The following is a 16,737-nucleotide window of genomic DNA, read 5'->3' as shown; positions in this document are numbered from 1 at the left end:
GGAACCAGGGACTTTTCTGGGTCTCCTGTATGAGAGTAGAGGCCCAAGGCATAGGGCTTTCTCTTGTTGCTTTCCCAGGTACATTAGCATGGAGCTGGTTCAGGAGTGGAGCAGCTAGGACTTGAATCAGCGTCCATATGGGATACTGGCATGGCAGGAGGAGACAGCCTGCTATACAACACCAGTATTTATTTTTACTACAGACCTGTTGGAGAAAGGGGCAGGCCACATCAAGACCAAGTCAATCTGCCCATGCACAGAGAGGCTTGGGAATGTATGGAGTTAGGGTAACTGGGACAGAACTGGGTGAAACAAGTGACACGCAGTATGACCGCTGAGAGGAAAGGGGTAGAACAATGCTTTTTCCATATATCCCAAGTTCAACGACAACCACTGAAATGCTAGGGGAGGTGTGGCATGTAATATTACAATCATTCATAAGGAACACTGATCTGCCTGAGTTGGTCTGTGCAGACTCCAGTTACCATGTTGGCTGCAGCCAGTCCTGTCAGGTTTTATCAGGAACCCTGGAAAACCAGTTCAGCATAGAGTATTCTGCAAAAGCAACTATTATGAGATTGCAAGTTGCTATGTAGCAGGTAGACAAACAACTATTACAGGATATTAGGCAACCACAGAATGCTTAAGTGGAGACAAATGCTTTGTTGTCCATGGCTTCAAGTTTTTTGTCTTAGCCAAGTTAAAAAATTAAGTAACAGTGTATATTGACATAGATTTGGCATTATTAGAGTAGTAGTAGTAGATAAATTCTGTCAACTTCTGAGTAGTGAGATAAGATACTAACATTTGAAAAGATGACTCAAATGCACACATTTTTATGCCACTTTCACTTCTTTTGTCAGAATTATTCTTAAAAGAAGTTATAACAGAACTTGAGTAAATATCATGAGAAAATATGTAACACTTAAGTGAATATTTTCTTTAAAAAAAAAATAGGCTGGAGATCTTACTCTTACTTAAAAGTTCATTGATTTGAAAGCAGAGGACAGAAAGAATTTTTCAATGGTTCACTCCCCAAATAGCTACAATGATTCTGATTGCATCAGGCTGCAGCCAGGACCCCTGGACCCCATCTGGGTCTGTCACATGGATGGAAGGGGCTCAACTACTTGAGCCATTTTCTGCAGCTTTTCCAGGCACATAAGCAGGAAACTCAATTTGATGGAAGTAGACAGAACTGGAATCAGCATCCAGATAGGGATGCTGACATTTTAGGCGGTAGTTTAGCTGCAGAGCTACCATGTTGGCCTAAAGTTCATAAAGGCATTATAAATCTGAATAAGTTCCTAGAGCCAGAAGCTTCCTCTGGATCTCCCACAGGGGTGCAGGGGCCATCTTCTACTGCTTTTCTAGTTCATCAGTAGGGAGCTGGATTTGAATTGGAGCAACCGGGACTTGAACCAGTGCTCTGCAGGCAGATTAGCTTGCTAAGCCTTCATGCGGCTCCAGAATAATTTGATACCAAGACTAACAAAGGTACACCAAACACATAATATAAATGTAACCTGTTACATGAAGTCTAATACTGAACCAACATGGCACAATATAAAGCTGACAGGAATGAAAATATTACTGAATAATTTGAAAATTTCATAGTAATTTAGATATTACTACATTGCAGAAAAAAAGGTAGCTACCCAGTCTGGTACAACACCAGGCCCTGTAAAAGGTCTCAAATTAGTTTAATACTTTAGTTTTGATCAGGCTTCCTATTCTACACATATAGGCACTCTATTCAGAAAAAGAAATTAGCTTTGGGATTAATAATGTTCAAGTAGTAACACATTGCAGAAAGAAGAGTAGGCATGAAAAGCAACAAAATCTGAATACTTACTCTGGAAAACGGGTTTTTGGGCCCGGCGGCGTGGCCAGCTCCCTGCTTGTGGCCTGGAAAGGCAGTCAAGGATGGCCCAATGCACCCGTGTGGGAGACTTGGAGGACATTCCTGGCTCCTGGCTCCGGATTGGCACAGCAACAGCCATTGCACTCACTTGGAGAGTGAATCATTGGACAGAAGATCTTTCTCTCTGTCTCTCCTCCTCTCTGTGTATCTGCCATTGCAATAAAAATAAAATCTTAAAAAAAAAAACACAAAAAAACAAAGGAAATTGGGTTTTATCCCACCTTTCACCCAAATGACTAAGTTGCATCACATTCTAAGTTCCACCAATTCTGGAAGCAGTACACAATGCTAGCAATATTAAACAAATTCAAGCAGTTTGATACATAAACAATAATAGGAAAGCCACAATGTTTAGATAGTTTTTGCTATTGCAAATCACACCCCCTCCCCCGTGAAGATTTACTTTATTTAAAAGGCAGAGTTAGAGAAAAGTCATCTTCTAGTTCCCCTCCCAATAGCTGCAAAGCAGGAGCTGGGTGGGTCAAAGCCAAGAGCTAGCAGCTTCTTGCAGGCCTTCCACGGAGGTGCATGAATCCAAGCTTATGTACAGGTCACTCTCTACTGCTTTCCCAGGCACATTAGCGAGGAGCTGGATTGGAAGTGTAGCTAGCACTGCAGGTGGCAGCTGAACTTGTTATGTCACAATGCTGGTCCCAATCATGCATAACCCGTAAAGCTGGCATACTCCAACAAACTTTTTTAAAAAGATATTTCTGTCTAGCACTTACTAAAAAGTCCTCCAATTATTTTAATTTACTCAGCCCAAATCATATTTTGCCTAATATCTAAAAAGCTCATTTTTTAAAAGATTATTTTTATTGGAAAGGCAGATAAGATTTATGGAGAGGAGAAAGAGGGAGGGAGAGGGAGAAGAGAGAGACAGAGAGTGAGCGCGAGCGCTTCTATCTGCTGGTTCACTCCTCAGATAGCCATAAGGGCTGGAGTTGCACTGATCTGAAGCTGGAAGCTTCTTCTTGGTCTCCCAACTGGGTGCTAGGTCCCACGGCTTTGGCCATCCTCTATAATAGCTCACATTATTAAAAGATAGAGTTCTCAGAGCCAAAATACATGGCTCACAGTTTCATGCTTCTTTTAATCTACTCATAAAGATGACAATACACAGGTCTGTCACGGCGTGGCCTAGCGGCTAAAGTCCTCGCCTTGAACGCGCCGGGATCCCATATGGGCGCCGGTTCTAATCCCAGCAGCTCCACTTCCCACCCAGCTCCCTGCTTGTTGCCTGGGAAAGCAGTCGAGGACGGCCCAAGGCTTTGGGACACTGTTCCCGTGTGGGAGACCTGGAGGAAGTTCCTGGTTCCTGGCTCCGGATCGGCACAGCACTGGCTGTTGTGGCTCACTTGGGGAGTGACTCATCGGACTAAGATCTTCCTCTCTGTTTCTCCTCCTCTCTTTATATCTGGGTTTGTAAAAAAAATAAATAAATCTTTTTTAAAAAAAGATGACAATACATTTTTTAGATGAATGATTAAACACATATTCCTTGTTTCATCGTCACTTTAATAGAAGAGTACAAAATTCAATTACAAAACGTTTTGTATATTGATTCTACAATGGAAATTTTAAAAACAATAACTTTATAAAATAAAAGGATGTTAAAAAACAAATTGCAGATGAAGCAAAGACATCAAAACAAGAATACTGTAGAGGAAGGCCTAAATAAGACTGTGTGTATTCTAGGAGGAAATGTGCTTGAAAGACATAAATCCAGAAGGCACAAAGGAAAAACATGCCCGGCTACATTAACGTTAAGAACTTTTTTGCGGCGCAAACATATACAAATAAAAACAACCCAAACATGTTCAAAGGGAGTATTTGGAAAGACATATTTTCACATCTACTAAAGACACAGGGCTCTTTAGCTTATACAGAACTTGTACTAACAGGAAAATGATATTCCAAAGGAAAAATTTCACTGGAAAGAACTACACGAAAATATCTCTAGTCTTATTCATAATTAAGGGAACACATATAATAAGTAAGACATCATTTTCCTTACCCATGATACTGAAATACCCAATGATGTTCCCAACTAGCGAGGGTGGAAAGAAACATGCATTTTAGTGTGGGTTTGAGTGCAAGTGGGCCCATCATTATTGAAGCAATTTGACTCCATCTACCAAAACCAAACTGTGCCAACCTGTGGGGACAGTTGGTCAGTAATACACATTATATTCAAGCTCAGTGCAAAATTGTTGAAAATAGCTCAAGACCACTAGTAAGGAACTGGTTAAACAATTCACAACAATCCAGATGATGGAGGTAAAGCAGTCATTAAAAAAAACAACGAGGTAGATCTATAGATACAATGAAACACAAAGTCTGCAAGATAAAAAAAAAATCCGTATATTAAAAAAATACATAAAGTTAAAAAACAAGAATTCAACAGTGCAACAAAGAAAAAAGTGTCACAGGGTATTACTAAAATTCCTTCCTGTCCTCCAATTATAAATGCTGCTAAGCTGTGATTATTTTTGAAGGAAGGATACAGGGTAGGGAAGGGGGCGGGAGGCTCAATATTTCACTTCGTACCTTTGGCATTGCCTGAAATATTTAACATTATTTTCCTCATTAGCAGTTAAATGTGTAGAATATACCTTATTTGTTTTCTTTGTTATCTATATTAAAAAAAAAAGAACCAACAACGCAGTAATTGTTTTCATATACATATCCACAAAGATGTAAAAACATACAAAATTTTAGAAAAACAAGACACACCCTGAAATTAACCACAGGGGGAAGCTTCCCTTTTTTACAGCATGTACTACAATACCGTAAAATATACATGGTAATTCTATACAAAAATCTCAAGGCACTTTATTTATATTCATGAAGCATCCATACACCTCCCTTTTAGGTGGCGATAGAAGAACATGAGTACACAGTGCCAGTGAGTGAAGGAGACATTCCAAGTGCCTCACCTCTGTCCTTGTCCTGCTACACAGTCAGGTTTAAGAGGCTGGTCTTCTGATCAGGTCACCAAAATATGCAGTGATTGTCTTCAGTTTATTGTTAAGAAAGTTCTGTTCTATCTCCACTTGCCCTCCAGGGCCAGCTAAGGATGCCACCTGCAAACATGGAACAGAAGAGAACCATGTAATAAGCATGATTTCAAAACATCCATTTTCCTTCAACATGAATCAAGTAAATGGTCCAGTTTTTAAAACATCCATCGTCACTTCCATCCTGTGACAGAAATTCTGGTTTCAGATCTTCTTGTTTTTCTGGGTAACACCAATGTTGATTTCTCCAATGACATAAACTAAGTAACTTGAAGAAAAAAACGAACAAATTCTAAAACTCAAGATTTATGGACATTTAAAGAGCCAACCTTCCATTTCCCACTTTCCTGACAATCTTCGTCCTGCTCAGCTTCTCTGCATCTTATTGTCTCATTCACAAGTATTTGCAGAGTATTTGCTACCAGCTGCTAGGAACGCATGTGAGAGCAGGGCAGCTGTGCTTGCGGCTGCAAGGCCTACTATCCCAGTCTTGCTTCTGCTAATGATTTCTAATGACTTATCCCTCCTGCACTGGTCACTTCCCATTTTCCTAAACTCAGACTACTTCCTACACCTGCTGCAGTCTTGTGTAGCTATTTAAAAATCTGTGGCAAATTCCTGCTGTTTTCCAGGACTAACAGATTAAAGGGACCAATCCCTTGGTTAGGAAGCTGAACATACTTCCCACCTCCTCCATACAGCTACCATTCAAAGGACTATCAAATGACTGTTAACAGCAGGAGCAGTCAACAGCCCATGTCTTGCTCCAATAGTACACACTTTTGTGGCACTTTAAACCACACATGTTCTGTCCTAATTTTTTTAAAGATTTGTTTGAAAGGCAGAAAGAGGGAGAGGAACACAGAGAGATCCATCTGCTGGGTAACACGCTACATACAGGGGTTGGGTCACACTGAAGCCAGGAGCCTGAATACTTGGGCCTGTCTTGCTGTCTTTTCATATACACTAGCAGGAGCTCGACTGGAAGTGGACGAGCCTGAATTCGAGCAGGTGCTCACATGGGACGCCAGTGTCACAGGCAGAGATTTCACTTGCAGAACTACAATGCGGGTCCTCGGCCCTTGTCCTAAATTCCTACAGAGATAAGGCTTTGTTTTGGTGAAGCACTTTTTTTCATCCAGCCTCTTAAGAGATCCATTAATTGGCAAATGCAGATGTGTCCCAGAGATCCAGTTTACCAGGCAGCAATAAGATGAACAGAAAGAACAACAGGTAGTCAGAGAACAGAGGGCGCTGAGAGACCAAGGCTAACCGCAGGGAGACACACACCGTCTGTCACAGTAATTGGCACCGTAGCTATGGATTCTGTAGAGCTGCTTACTCGGTGTAGTTTGGTTTTGAGGGCTGAGACAATCTACCTGAGGTGTTACATATACTGCAGCCGCATTTGTTTTTTTTTTTTTTAAGATTTATTTATTTATTTTTTTAACATGTATTTTTATTGCATTTCCTTTTTTTTTTTTTTAAACTAATTACACTGCTAACAGAGTGGAGCAATCCACCATGGGGGGAGGGTGTGGGGAGGGGTGGGGGAAATCCCAGTACCTATGAAACTAATACAATGTAATTAATGAATAATAAATAAAAAAAAGATCAGTTAAAAAAAAAAACTAATTACATTGCATTATGTGATACATTTTTTTATGCACTGGGATTCCCCCCGCCTCTCCCAAAACCCTCCCCCCACGGTGGAATGCTCCACCTTGTTGCATTTCCATAGTTCAAATTCAGTTGACATTCTTTCATTGGAGGTATTTACCAAGCACAAAGTCCAGCATCTTATTGTCCTGGTAAGTTCAATGGTTTCTTGGTGAGACCATCTCTGGTCTGAAGGTAGAGCCGGCAGAGTATCATTTCAATCAATTAAAAGTCCCAACATAATATTTCCAACCATTTACAACATTATGGCATTAATTGACATGGTATTGATTAACCAATATGTTAATAGGAAAATGCAGGTTCTCAACCACAACCTGTGACTTCTTCATAGACATGTCAATTTTGGTTTACATTCAACCGTATTCTATACACCTTAAAATGGCTTAGATTGCTATTCAGCTGTCTCATGCCTATTTTAATTTTAGTCTTTAGCAGTTTATAGCATTGAAGCATGATTTCGCTGAACATGGTGCAGCCGCATTTGGTAGAAGGCAAGATGTACTATATTACCAGTTAAGTCTGAATTTTAAAATAATTGAACTTCCTCTTAGCAAAGAAGTTACAGATATAGAAATAGGGAAGAACCAGTAGATCACTTTATGGTACATTTATTTTATGGTATGTTCTGAAAAGAAACAGTTGGTTCTCCAAGTCAGTAATGCCAACATCAATACTTATCCCCATTCTTAAACAAGCACCAAAGAGACTGTGTTTTACCACCAGGGATAGATAAATATAAAAGTCAAACATGGTGTCCCTTAAAATGACAGAAAAAAAAAAAAACCCTATAAAAATTTTAAATCAAAACTGTAAGTTTCAGTGTCAATGCCTAAAAATAGCTGTTTCACATTTCATTTGGTCAGCTTCAAGTCACTCATATTCTTCACAATACAAGACAACGAAAAACAAAGAATTTTGTCTTTATAGTTGATGAAACCCATTCTGACACTGTATCTAAAATACAACTATTTCTCAATAATTTCTCTATGAATGAGGTATGATTTAGGTGTGGTACTGCTCCTGTTCCTCCCCCTCCCCCATTCTTTTCTCTATTCTCCTGGTCTGCTGGGTGCAGTGGGAGGAAGAGGAGGTTGGGGAGAGGGGACCACTCTTGGCTGTCAAACTACATCAGCGCCCAGGGATAGGAGACCGTCCTTTGATGATGTCTTGGAGACCCTGATGTAGAGACGAATTTTCCTGAGTGGTACTGACAGTTTTGAGACATTGCTGGCTTTGTGGTACCAGCGTTGCGAAAATCTTTCCCAGGTCCATCAGCTGACCAAGTCCTACCTCAGTACATCCACAGACCCAGACACTTGCTGCCAAGCTTGGTCAGGAGAGTTCTGCTCTGCATCCTCTGACAAGGTACTTGCCATCCTCTGCTGTCCTAGATTAAGCTGCCTGTCAGGGTTCTTGTGTGCATCTGGGCATTTGGGCCATTGCACAGGCATCAGCAACTGGGGAGGTCCAGTCCTGATATATGTGCTCCAAGGCTAGACCACATGTCCTGATTTTCCCTGTGCCTGGGATTTGAGTCCAATTATCTAGTAGAGGAGTCCCCCAAGAAATCTCACTTGGGGTGACCTCAGCATTGGCTGTGTGTACCAACTATTACAGGGTCAAGTTTGGTCTCTTTCCTATACCAGCCAATGCAAATACTGGAGGATGCAGCTATCTGGTCAATTCCAGCCCAGCCCCATCTCTCACGTGAACTGATGAGTGCTGTGGCCTGGTTGGGGCATCTCCCAGAAACCCCTATGAGGCCCACCCCAGCCCTGGTTTTGGCATGTGCCAGTAGGTGCTGAGGCCTAGCCTGGTCCATCCCACATCACATCTGCCTCTTGTGCATACCCACAGGTACTGCAGCTTAACTCAGTCCGCCCTACCCTGAGACCCAGCCCACAGGTATGCTAAAGGGTGCTGCTGCTTTGACGAGCATGCCCCTAGCCCTGGCAAAGAGAAAGAAGGAAGGACGGTGGGATAGGGAGAACAGCATATAGATAAATCGGTAACGATAAGTAGTTCTGGGTTATAGTTCACGTTGTTTGTGGCATATTACCTAGCATATCAGTTCTACCAAAATAAACCATGATTAGTTTGGTTGGGGGCTATAAGTAAGGACTAAACTTTAATCACCTACACAAAGGAGAAACGGGAAAAAGGACAGCAAAAGTGATGACTTCAGTGAAAAAAAGTATAGAAGATGTAAGAGTCAAACACTCAGGGCCGGTGCCATGTCAGAGCAGGCTAATGAGCCTCCACCCGGGGCACTGGCCTCCCATATGGGTGCCAGTCATGTCCTGGATGGTTCACTTCTGGTCCAGTTCCTAGCTAATGGCCTAGGAAAGCAGTGGAGGATGTCTCAAGCCCTTTGGCCCCTGCATTCACATGGGAGACCCGGAAGAAGCTCCTGGCTTCGGATCAGCCTAGCTCTGGCTGTTGTTGCCATCTGAGGAGTGAACCAGCAGACGGAAGGTATCTCTCTGGAACTCTGCTTTTAAAAAAGCCAAACACACAAAAAGAAAATAGATTTAAAGTAACAAAGAATAGTAACTGGATGAAAGAAACCTTCCAGACTGGTCCTAAAACAAAACTATATAATGACTATTAATGACAAGAACACAAGAACACTTCATTCTAACAGAGATGCATTAAAACTACAGCACAGAGAAGTAACTGTATCCACACTAGAGAAGTGACTGTATCCACAAAGTGCAAAGTGTTGGGTTGAGACCTTGGTGCCAGGTAAAAATGAACAGTAGTTTATGAGGTCGACAGATGTCAGCCTAATACAAAGACAGGAGCACAAAGCTAGAGAACCACTGGCTGTGATTAGAAGCCTCATGACGAACAAACGAGGGGCTCACTCCCAAGTCCTTTAGCCCCCATGTTCCTTTGTTCCATTCAGTTAAAAACTACACAAAAAAGTAAGTCAGTTGATTAAAAGCATGACAGGTACAAGAAAACATTTATCAGTGGAAAACGAGGCAACATTTAAATTAACTCACTAGCTCTATTTATCCACCCATGTGGAAAGACAGAGAGCTCTCTCATCTACTGGCTCACTCGCTCTTATCTACACCTAGGTGTAGATTCTGGAAACATAAGGTCTGTTCTTAATTCCGTAAGTCACTACAGCATACAGAAGACCAGAGTATTGAAAATCTTTGGATGAAGCGTAAGACACGAACAGGTAGGCACAGAATTGGGCACTCCAGTAATTTTTTTTCCTATCAATATCATTTACTGAGATGAATGCATAGACAGTAGTGAAGAAAATACAAGTTACATTTAGAAATATTTAGGCAAAACTGCAACTGTCCACCCTGTGAGGTCCATCAGTTTGCAGTCCCCTCCCCACCTACAGTGATCATGTATGCAGCAGAAGTCCAATCCAGTTCTTACCCCCTTTTCTACTCTCATGTGCTTTGGTTCCTGAACCAGGACCAATGATCTTCCACCTGCTGGAATACTGTATTTATAGTATTTATCACAAGTATTCACCGCAAGGCTGCACCCTGTGTCTAGAATAAAATCAAAAGAGGAAGGAGCTACTTTATCAAACGGACTAGGAGCCACTCCTTGCATCATGCCCAGCTAAGACAGACCAATCATGTTAGAGTCTACTGGCAGGGATTTCACACAAGGTGGTGCCGGACAGCTGCTGCCTGCTGCTCCCCTCAGGAGAGCAAACATCACAGTCTGCTCAGAGACCTGTGCCCACCTGTTAGGGTTTTACTACTCAATACATGTTTTCATGGCTCGTGTTGGGGCGCACCTGCCATTCGCAATACTGGCTTCCCACATGAGCCCTGGTTTGCGAAACAGTTGCTCAGTGTTCAGTCTAGCTCCTTGCTCGTTAACCTAGGAAAACAATGAAAGATTTGCCAAATTCTTGGATCCTGCCACCCAAGAGAGAAACCTGGAGTTCCAGGTTCCTGGCTGCAGTCTGGCCCAGCCCTGGTTCCTGCAGTTATCTGGGGAACAAGCCCGAGGGTGGAAGATCTGTCATTTTCTCTTTCAAATAAATAGATCTTTCACAAAAAGCACAAAAAACCATAAAATTTTCATGGTTGCAAAGCATGGTAGATTAAAACATTTCTGTCAAAGGAAAGCAATGAGGAAAGCAAGGTGTAATACATTAACACACGCGCCCTGGGCTGTCTGAGGCAAGGCTAGTCTAGGCATCCGTAGCAAGGCGAGGGACACCTTACTTCCAACAGCCTCTCAGCAACAATGTTTTTAAATTACTCAGTTCCTGGGTTTGATAATAGAAGTTTGGATATCCAGAGATGCAATAATTCGCAAACAGAGAAAGGATACAGCACATAATCAGCATCCTCTTGCACACAGACAAGCCGCAAGGCAAGCAGCTGTGTTTGTGTCCTGTCCACACTCACTTTAGAATAATATAAACATCATTCAGTACAACCTCCTTAAATGGGAAGTTAACTGTCCTTTGTAGACATTCCATTGCGAAAAATGCAGCCTTGGTTTCAAATAGCAGAATCATGACTTTGGGAATCCAACACATTTCTAAGTTTAGTATGTTGTGGCATCTTAAATACTCCTTAAGAAAAAAGGGGACAACTTCTTTACAAATTCGACTTTTCTCATTCTTGTAGTATTGTTTCCTCTCATTAAAAACCTAGTATATGGATAAATTTTATTCATTTTGACATAAAAAATTAATTTCTCTACTAGAATTTGATCTAAATTCACCACTATGAAACAATGTACTTGGAACCTCTCATCTTCCCTTACTTCTTATACGCTAGTGTATTGCTCCCCCTAGTGGCAGAAAATCTGAACAACCTTTTCTCCGACAGGCTTTTGAGATAAACCAGGAAAATTACATTCTCTCTCTGAGTTTAAACTCTCAAAGTTTAATTACTGTAGCATTACTTCTGATAAACACTGAACTTCCTATTGTCATTTAAGTACTCAAATGTGTTTATTTATATTTAATGTAAAAGTCATGATACAGCCCAGTGAACTCTCTTTTGAGATAAGTAATGCAGCATGCCTCAGGGCTGGGCCCTAACTGGCAATCCAGAAAGCAGCTCTGAATTGCATGAATAGCAGACACCGGGTTAAAAATCAGTTTTGATGTAACAACTCATGAGGCAAAAGGACAGTGTCCTTTTATCACTAGAAAACACGCTCTACTTTGGAAGGTCTAATGCTTAGACACATGATGGGCTGATTGTGACAGGCAGCAGGATTTAATTTCTGCTTCTTCTCATGTACAAAGTAAGAGTTCAGGCTTGGGCCCGGCGGCGTGGCCTAGCGGCTAAAGTCCTCGCCTTGAAAGCCCCGGGATCCCATATGGGCGCCGGTTCTAATCCCGGCAGCTCCACTTCCCGTCCAGCTCCCTGCTTGTGGCCTGGGAAAGCAGTTGAGGACGGCCCAAGGCTTTGGGACCCTGCACCCGCGTGGGAGACCCGGAAGAGGTTCCTGGTTCCCGGCATCGGATTGGCGCGTACCGGCCCATTGCGGCTCACTTGGGGAGTGAGACATCGGATGGAAGATCTTCCTCTCTGTCTCTCCTCCTCTCTGTATATCCGGCTTTCCAATAATAATAAAATCTTTAAAAAAAAAAAAAAAAAAGTTCAGGCTTGTTAGTTTCATTTGGTCTTCCTTCAAACCAGAGGATCACAACTTTGGAGAACATTATGTCAGCTCACGGAACTTAAGTCCCGGGAAATGAATCACAGCCAATCCTTCCTAGCGGACCAGGGTAGCAAGTAGTTTTAAGTGTATTCAGCTAAAAGTATAAAACCCTTAACTATGACATTGAAAAAGAACAAATTTGACCTGATAATAGAACAGACAGGCCTGAGAGACCAGATCAAGGCAATAAAGAAAATATAGATATGGAAGGCTAACATTTACATAAGATATTTACAAAGGGAGGAAAAAAGACAAGAACACAGTTGAAGAAATAATGAAGATAAATTCTTCAGAATTAAAAAAAAAAAAAAACGATAGAGTCAATTTTGAGTATGGAATAGGCATGGAAAGAAGAACCCACAACCAGTAACATTAGAGGGAAATTAGAGTAAGATGACAAATGATACTTGGCACGAAGCAAATACGTAACAAGTATTTACAAAAGAATCAGCAAAAGCATGAAATGAAGCTATCATTAAACCTTTGAGGCAATTATCGTACCAGTCTAACTCTGTGGGGAAAAAAGGTATAATGAAAAATGGTAACAACTGAAAAAGGACATATCATGGCGAGTCAAGTGTCTTAAATTACAAGGCCATAGCTAAAATTGCTCCTGGCCAAACTAAAGTCTTATCTGTCCTTATTTTTCTGTTTCTGCTCCTCGTTTCAGGAATACCTAAAACCTCCATTGTCAAAGCAAGCTTTGTGAAGTCAGATCATGGTCAGCTTAACGGTTCGGCATTTGAAACAACATATTCTATCATCCTTCCAATCTGTCCTCGTCAGTGTCTAGAGTGCTCCATTTGTGTCTTGCATGCCAGAGGTATGCAGAGGAAAATGACAGAACAGGAATCTAACCGCCGGGCCCCTCCTGCTTTCTCGTAACTGTAAGCCACAGACATGCTGCCTGGTAATGCAAAGTCCTTGTCTTTTCTGCTTTTCTTCATTAATGGCTTACCTGGTCAATATCAGCATTTCTTGGAAGAAAATAAATGATATTATTAGTGATCTTCTGGGAAAGTCTGAAAATTTCAAAAGTAGAGAACAGTTAAGGAAAACTAACAAAAACAGGTTACTTTCTGATCAGAAAGATGATTTTTTACTCATTCTCACATGGTGTACATTTACTTCTCTAATGGAGTCAAGAGTTAATCAAGAAATCTTTATACTTCAGCAACAAAGGTTAGTTAGAGAACACAAGCTAAATCTACGTATTCATTTAGCCTAGTGTAAGGCAGCCAAGAGCCAGAAATGCACTGGTTATTACTCTGCTATTTCTTTACAGAGAAAATAGAACACAAAATAGGAATGCACAAAGTCACTTCTTTGCAATAAAAATCAATATTTGGAAGATACACAGTGAATCAGTCAGTTTAAGTGTGAGCAGAACAGGACATGGGTCCCCCAAAGACTTTAGGAATAGGTCTGGAGAACATTCCTAATTTCCAGACAATAATCCGGGTGTATTCTTGTGTTCCAAAGGTAAAATTGGACAGTAAGCAAGAAAGTTTGACTCCATGCTTGCCATTAACAACTATCTTCCCTCTTCACCAATTTCTCTTTCTCTTTAGTAGATTCATTCCTCCCCACGAGTATCATTTGAGTACACTCTTAGAGCTTGCAAAGGATATCCATCAGGAGAGATCATTGTCTTAATGTCGAAGATCTCTGCAGTGGCGTAGTCTGGCCCTCCCCAGGGTGGGCTCAGGAACACAACATGGGCCTTTAGAGAGGGAGCCAGCAGCAGGAAATCTCCGCAGATGAACTCTATCTTGTCCGCTATCCCATAAACTTGTGCGTTATTACGAGCGAGATCTATCTTAACAGGGTCAATATCGATGGCAATCACTGAAATTGGGAAAGGAAAAGAACATAATCAATTGACACTGATTAGTACTTACGAGAAACAAAGCACAGCTTGTCTTTCTAATAGATTTTTCTGCCTTCTGCATAAGAACCTTTATTTCTTATTTCTTGTGGCCAATATACACCTGAGGTATAGAAGCTTTAGTTATAAACATTCTACTTAAATTAGTAAGTTTCGCTTGCATTACACCTTTCCAGGATCTTAGCCAGCCAGCTCTGCCCAAGCAAGTGACCAGAACTGCCACAGTCTACGCACTGAGCATGGCGCAGCGCTCTGCTCAGTCCAGGACAACACACACTATGATGCTACGTTCAGCAAATACAAACTGCCTCAAAACGAATGCTCAGATGAAGATAAATCTGACAAGTGTTCCAGAAAACCACACATAGACATGTTTTTATAAACCTGCAGAGCCAAGAAACAAAGAAACATGAAAACATCAGCTGATATTTAACGAGATAGTTCAGGTAGAGGCAATATGTTGTTTTCACCTGAAGGGCTTTGATTCATCACAATTTCATAATTAGCAAGCAATGCAAACGTAGGTTGATTTTAGCTCACACACATTCACATATCTTGCAGCAAATTACTCCAGTGCACTGTATGTGGACCTGTTTGCTGTCACAAGTAGTTTTCTGTGTCTGAGAAGGTTAAGTGAAACCCTGACACATACAGTGTCATTATCATGGGAATGTAGCAGTTTTCCAGGAAATACTAGTTTCAAAATTTGAAATGCTTTTGGGGAATAATGCACTGAGGAGTCACTTGTATAATGAAGACAAGCACCAATTATGTGTTGCAAAATTATGCAGCTATGATGTTGTTTTTCCTATCATAAAGAAACTAGCAATTACAACTCAATCAGCTATATTTCTAATAGAAAAGACTGGATGACAATATCAAAAATGAAAAAAAAAGTGACACTTAACATCTAACCTATTCAGTTAATCCTATTTTCATTTTTATTTCTTTTGGAGACAGACTTTGTTTATATGCTTAACAGAATGTAAGCACTCATCTAATACACACATTAGAAGCTAACAAACATATTTTTTAAAATTACTTTTTTTATATTGGAAAAGCATATATATATATATATGGGGGGGAGATACAAAGAAAAAATTCTTTCATTTGCTAGTTCACTCTCCTAGTGGCTGCACTGGCAGGAGCCGAGCTGATTTCGAGCCAGGAACCAGGAGCCTCAAGCCTATTCCGGGTCTCCCATGCAGGTGCAGGGTCCCAAAGGCTTGGGCCATTCTCTAGTGCTTTTCCAGGTCACAAGCAGGTAACTGGATGGGAAGCGGATTAGCTCGGAGAAGGCTACTAGGTCATTGCATTGGGCCCTAACTAATGTATTTTTTTAAATGTATATTTATTTTCATTTACCTAAAAAGCAGAGGGGGAAGAATTAGAGGAAGGGAGGGGGGAATGCCAAATGCCCGCTCCAGTCAGAACTGGATCAAGCCAAAGCCAGGAGGCTGAAACTCCATCCAAGTCTCCCCATAGGTGGCCGGTGTCAAGCACTCCAGCCATCAGCTGCTACCCCACCCCCAGTTCATCAACAGGAAGTCCAACTGAAAGCACAGTAGCTGGGATTTGAACCCGCAGTCCAATATGGGAGGTGAGCAACCCAAACAGAAGCTTAACATGCTCAACTCCAGTGCTCACACGGATAAAGAATTGTTGGTAACACTACATAAAAGTGTACTGTCCAATAACGGTAGCTACTAGTCATATGTGGCTATTACTTTTAAACTAAAATGAAGTAACATTAAAAATACAGATTCTCCCACACCACTACATTTCAAGTGCTCAGTAACCTCACAGTTTGTGGCTACTGTATTGAACAACATAGATATGGAACATTTCCATCATGATCAGAAATTCTTATATTTTAGAAATGGCACTAAAACACTAGAAAACAGAAATTAAAAAAAAAAAACTTTTTAACATGAAAAACACATAATTCTGAAAAGTCCTTAACCATTCAGCTGAATACACGCACAGATTTAAGTATAAAATCTGATACAGGTGCCCAGCGCGGTAGCCTAGTGGCTAAAGTCCTTGCCTTGCACGCACTGGAATCTCATATGTGTGCCAGTTCGTGACCCAGTGGTTCCGCTTCCCATCCAACTCTCTGCTTGTGGCCTTGAAAAGCAGTTGAGAATTGCCCAAAGCCTTGGGACACTACACCTGCCTGGGAGACCTGGAAGAAGCGCCTGCCTCCTGGCTTCGGATCAGCTCAGATATGGCCATTGTAGTTGCTTGAGGAGTGATCTCCCTCTCTGTATATCTAACTTTCCAATACAAAAAAAAAAAAAAAGTAAATCTTAAACATAGTTTGGTACAGAGGGTACGGTCAATTTTGCACAAAGCCATTTTCTCATGTGTGTGTGTGTCATGGAGAGTGAGTGAGCAGTGAAGCTGGGCCTCCCTGAACTCTGTTCTCATGTTCTGAAGAAGCGTCTCCCATGTCTGACTGTATGGAATGTAATGACCGTGGTCCAATCAATTACTAGCCTCATAATCCTAGCCAGGTTACTTCGTCTTCTGTAGTCCTTATGCATCGGTTA

At 41.3% G+C, this 16,737-nt stretch overlaps 1 protein-coding gene across 1 annotated transcript in view; it reads right to left on the bottom strand.

The window, feature by feature from the left end:
* Nucleotides 1-3,421: 3,421 nt before the first annotated feature.
* Nucleotides 3,422-16,737, bottom strand: part of TGS1 (trimethylguanosine synthase 1) — a 39,307-nt gene continuing 25,991 nt past the window's right edge. Inside the window, exons 11-13 of the mRNA XM_004580590.2 lie at nt 13,929-14,145; nt 13,256-13,334; nt 3,422-5,010 (exon numbers count right to left, since the gene is read on the bottom strand). Of these exons, the coding sequence (XP_004580647.2) occupies nt 4,894-5,010; nt 13,256-13,334; nt 13,929-14,145 (413 nt within the window). The 3' untranslated portion in view covers nt 3,422-4,893. The remainder of the gene's footprint in view (nt 5,011-13,255; nt 13,335-13,928; nt 14,146-16,737) is intronic.

This window comes from Ochotona princeps, chromosome 9 (genome assembly GCF_030435755.1).
Source record: "Ochotona princeps isolate mOchPri1 chromosome 9, mOchPri1.hap1, whole genome shotgun sequence".
NCBI classification, from domain to species: domain Eukaryota; kingdom Metazoa; phylum Chordata; class Mammalia; order Lagomorpha; family Ochotonidae; genus Ochotona; species Ochotona princeps.
The sequence above is the reverse complement of the archived record's forward strand: the minus strand, read 5'-3'. Positions and strand labels throughout refer to the sequence as shown.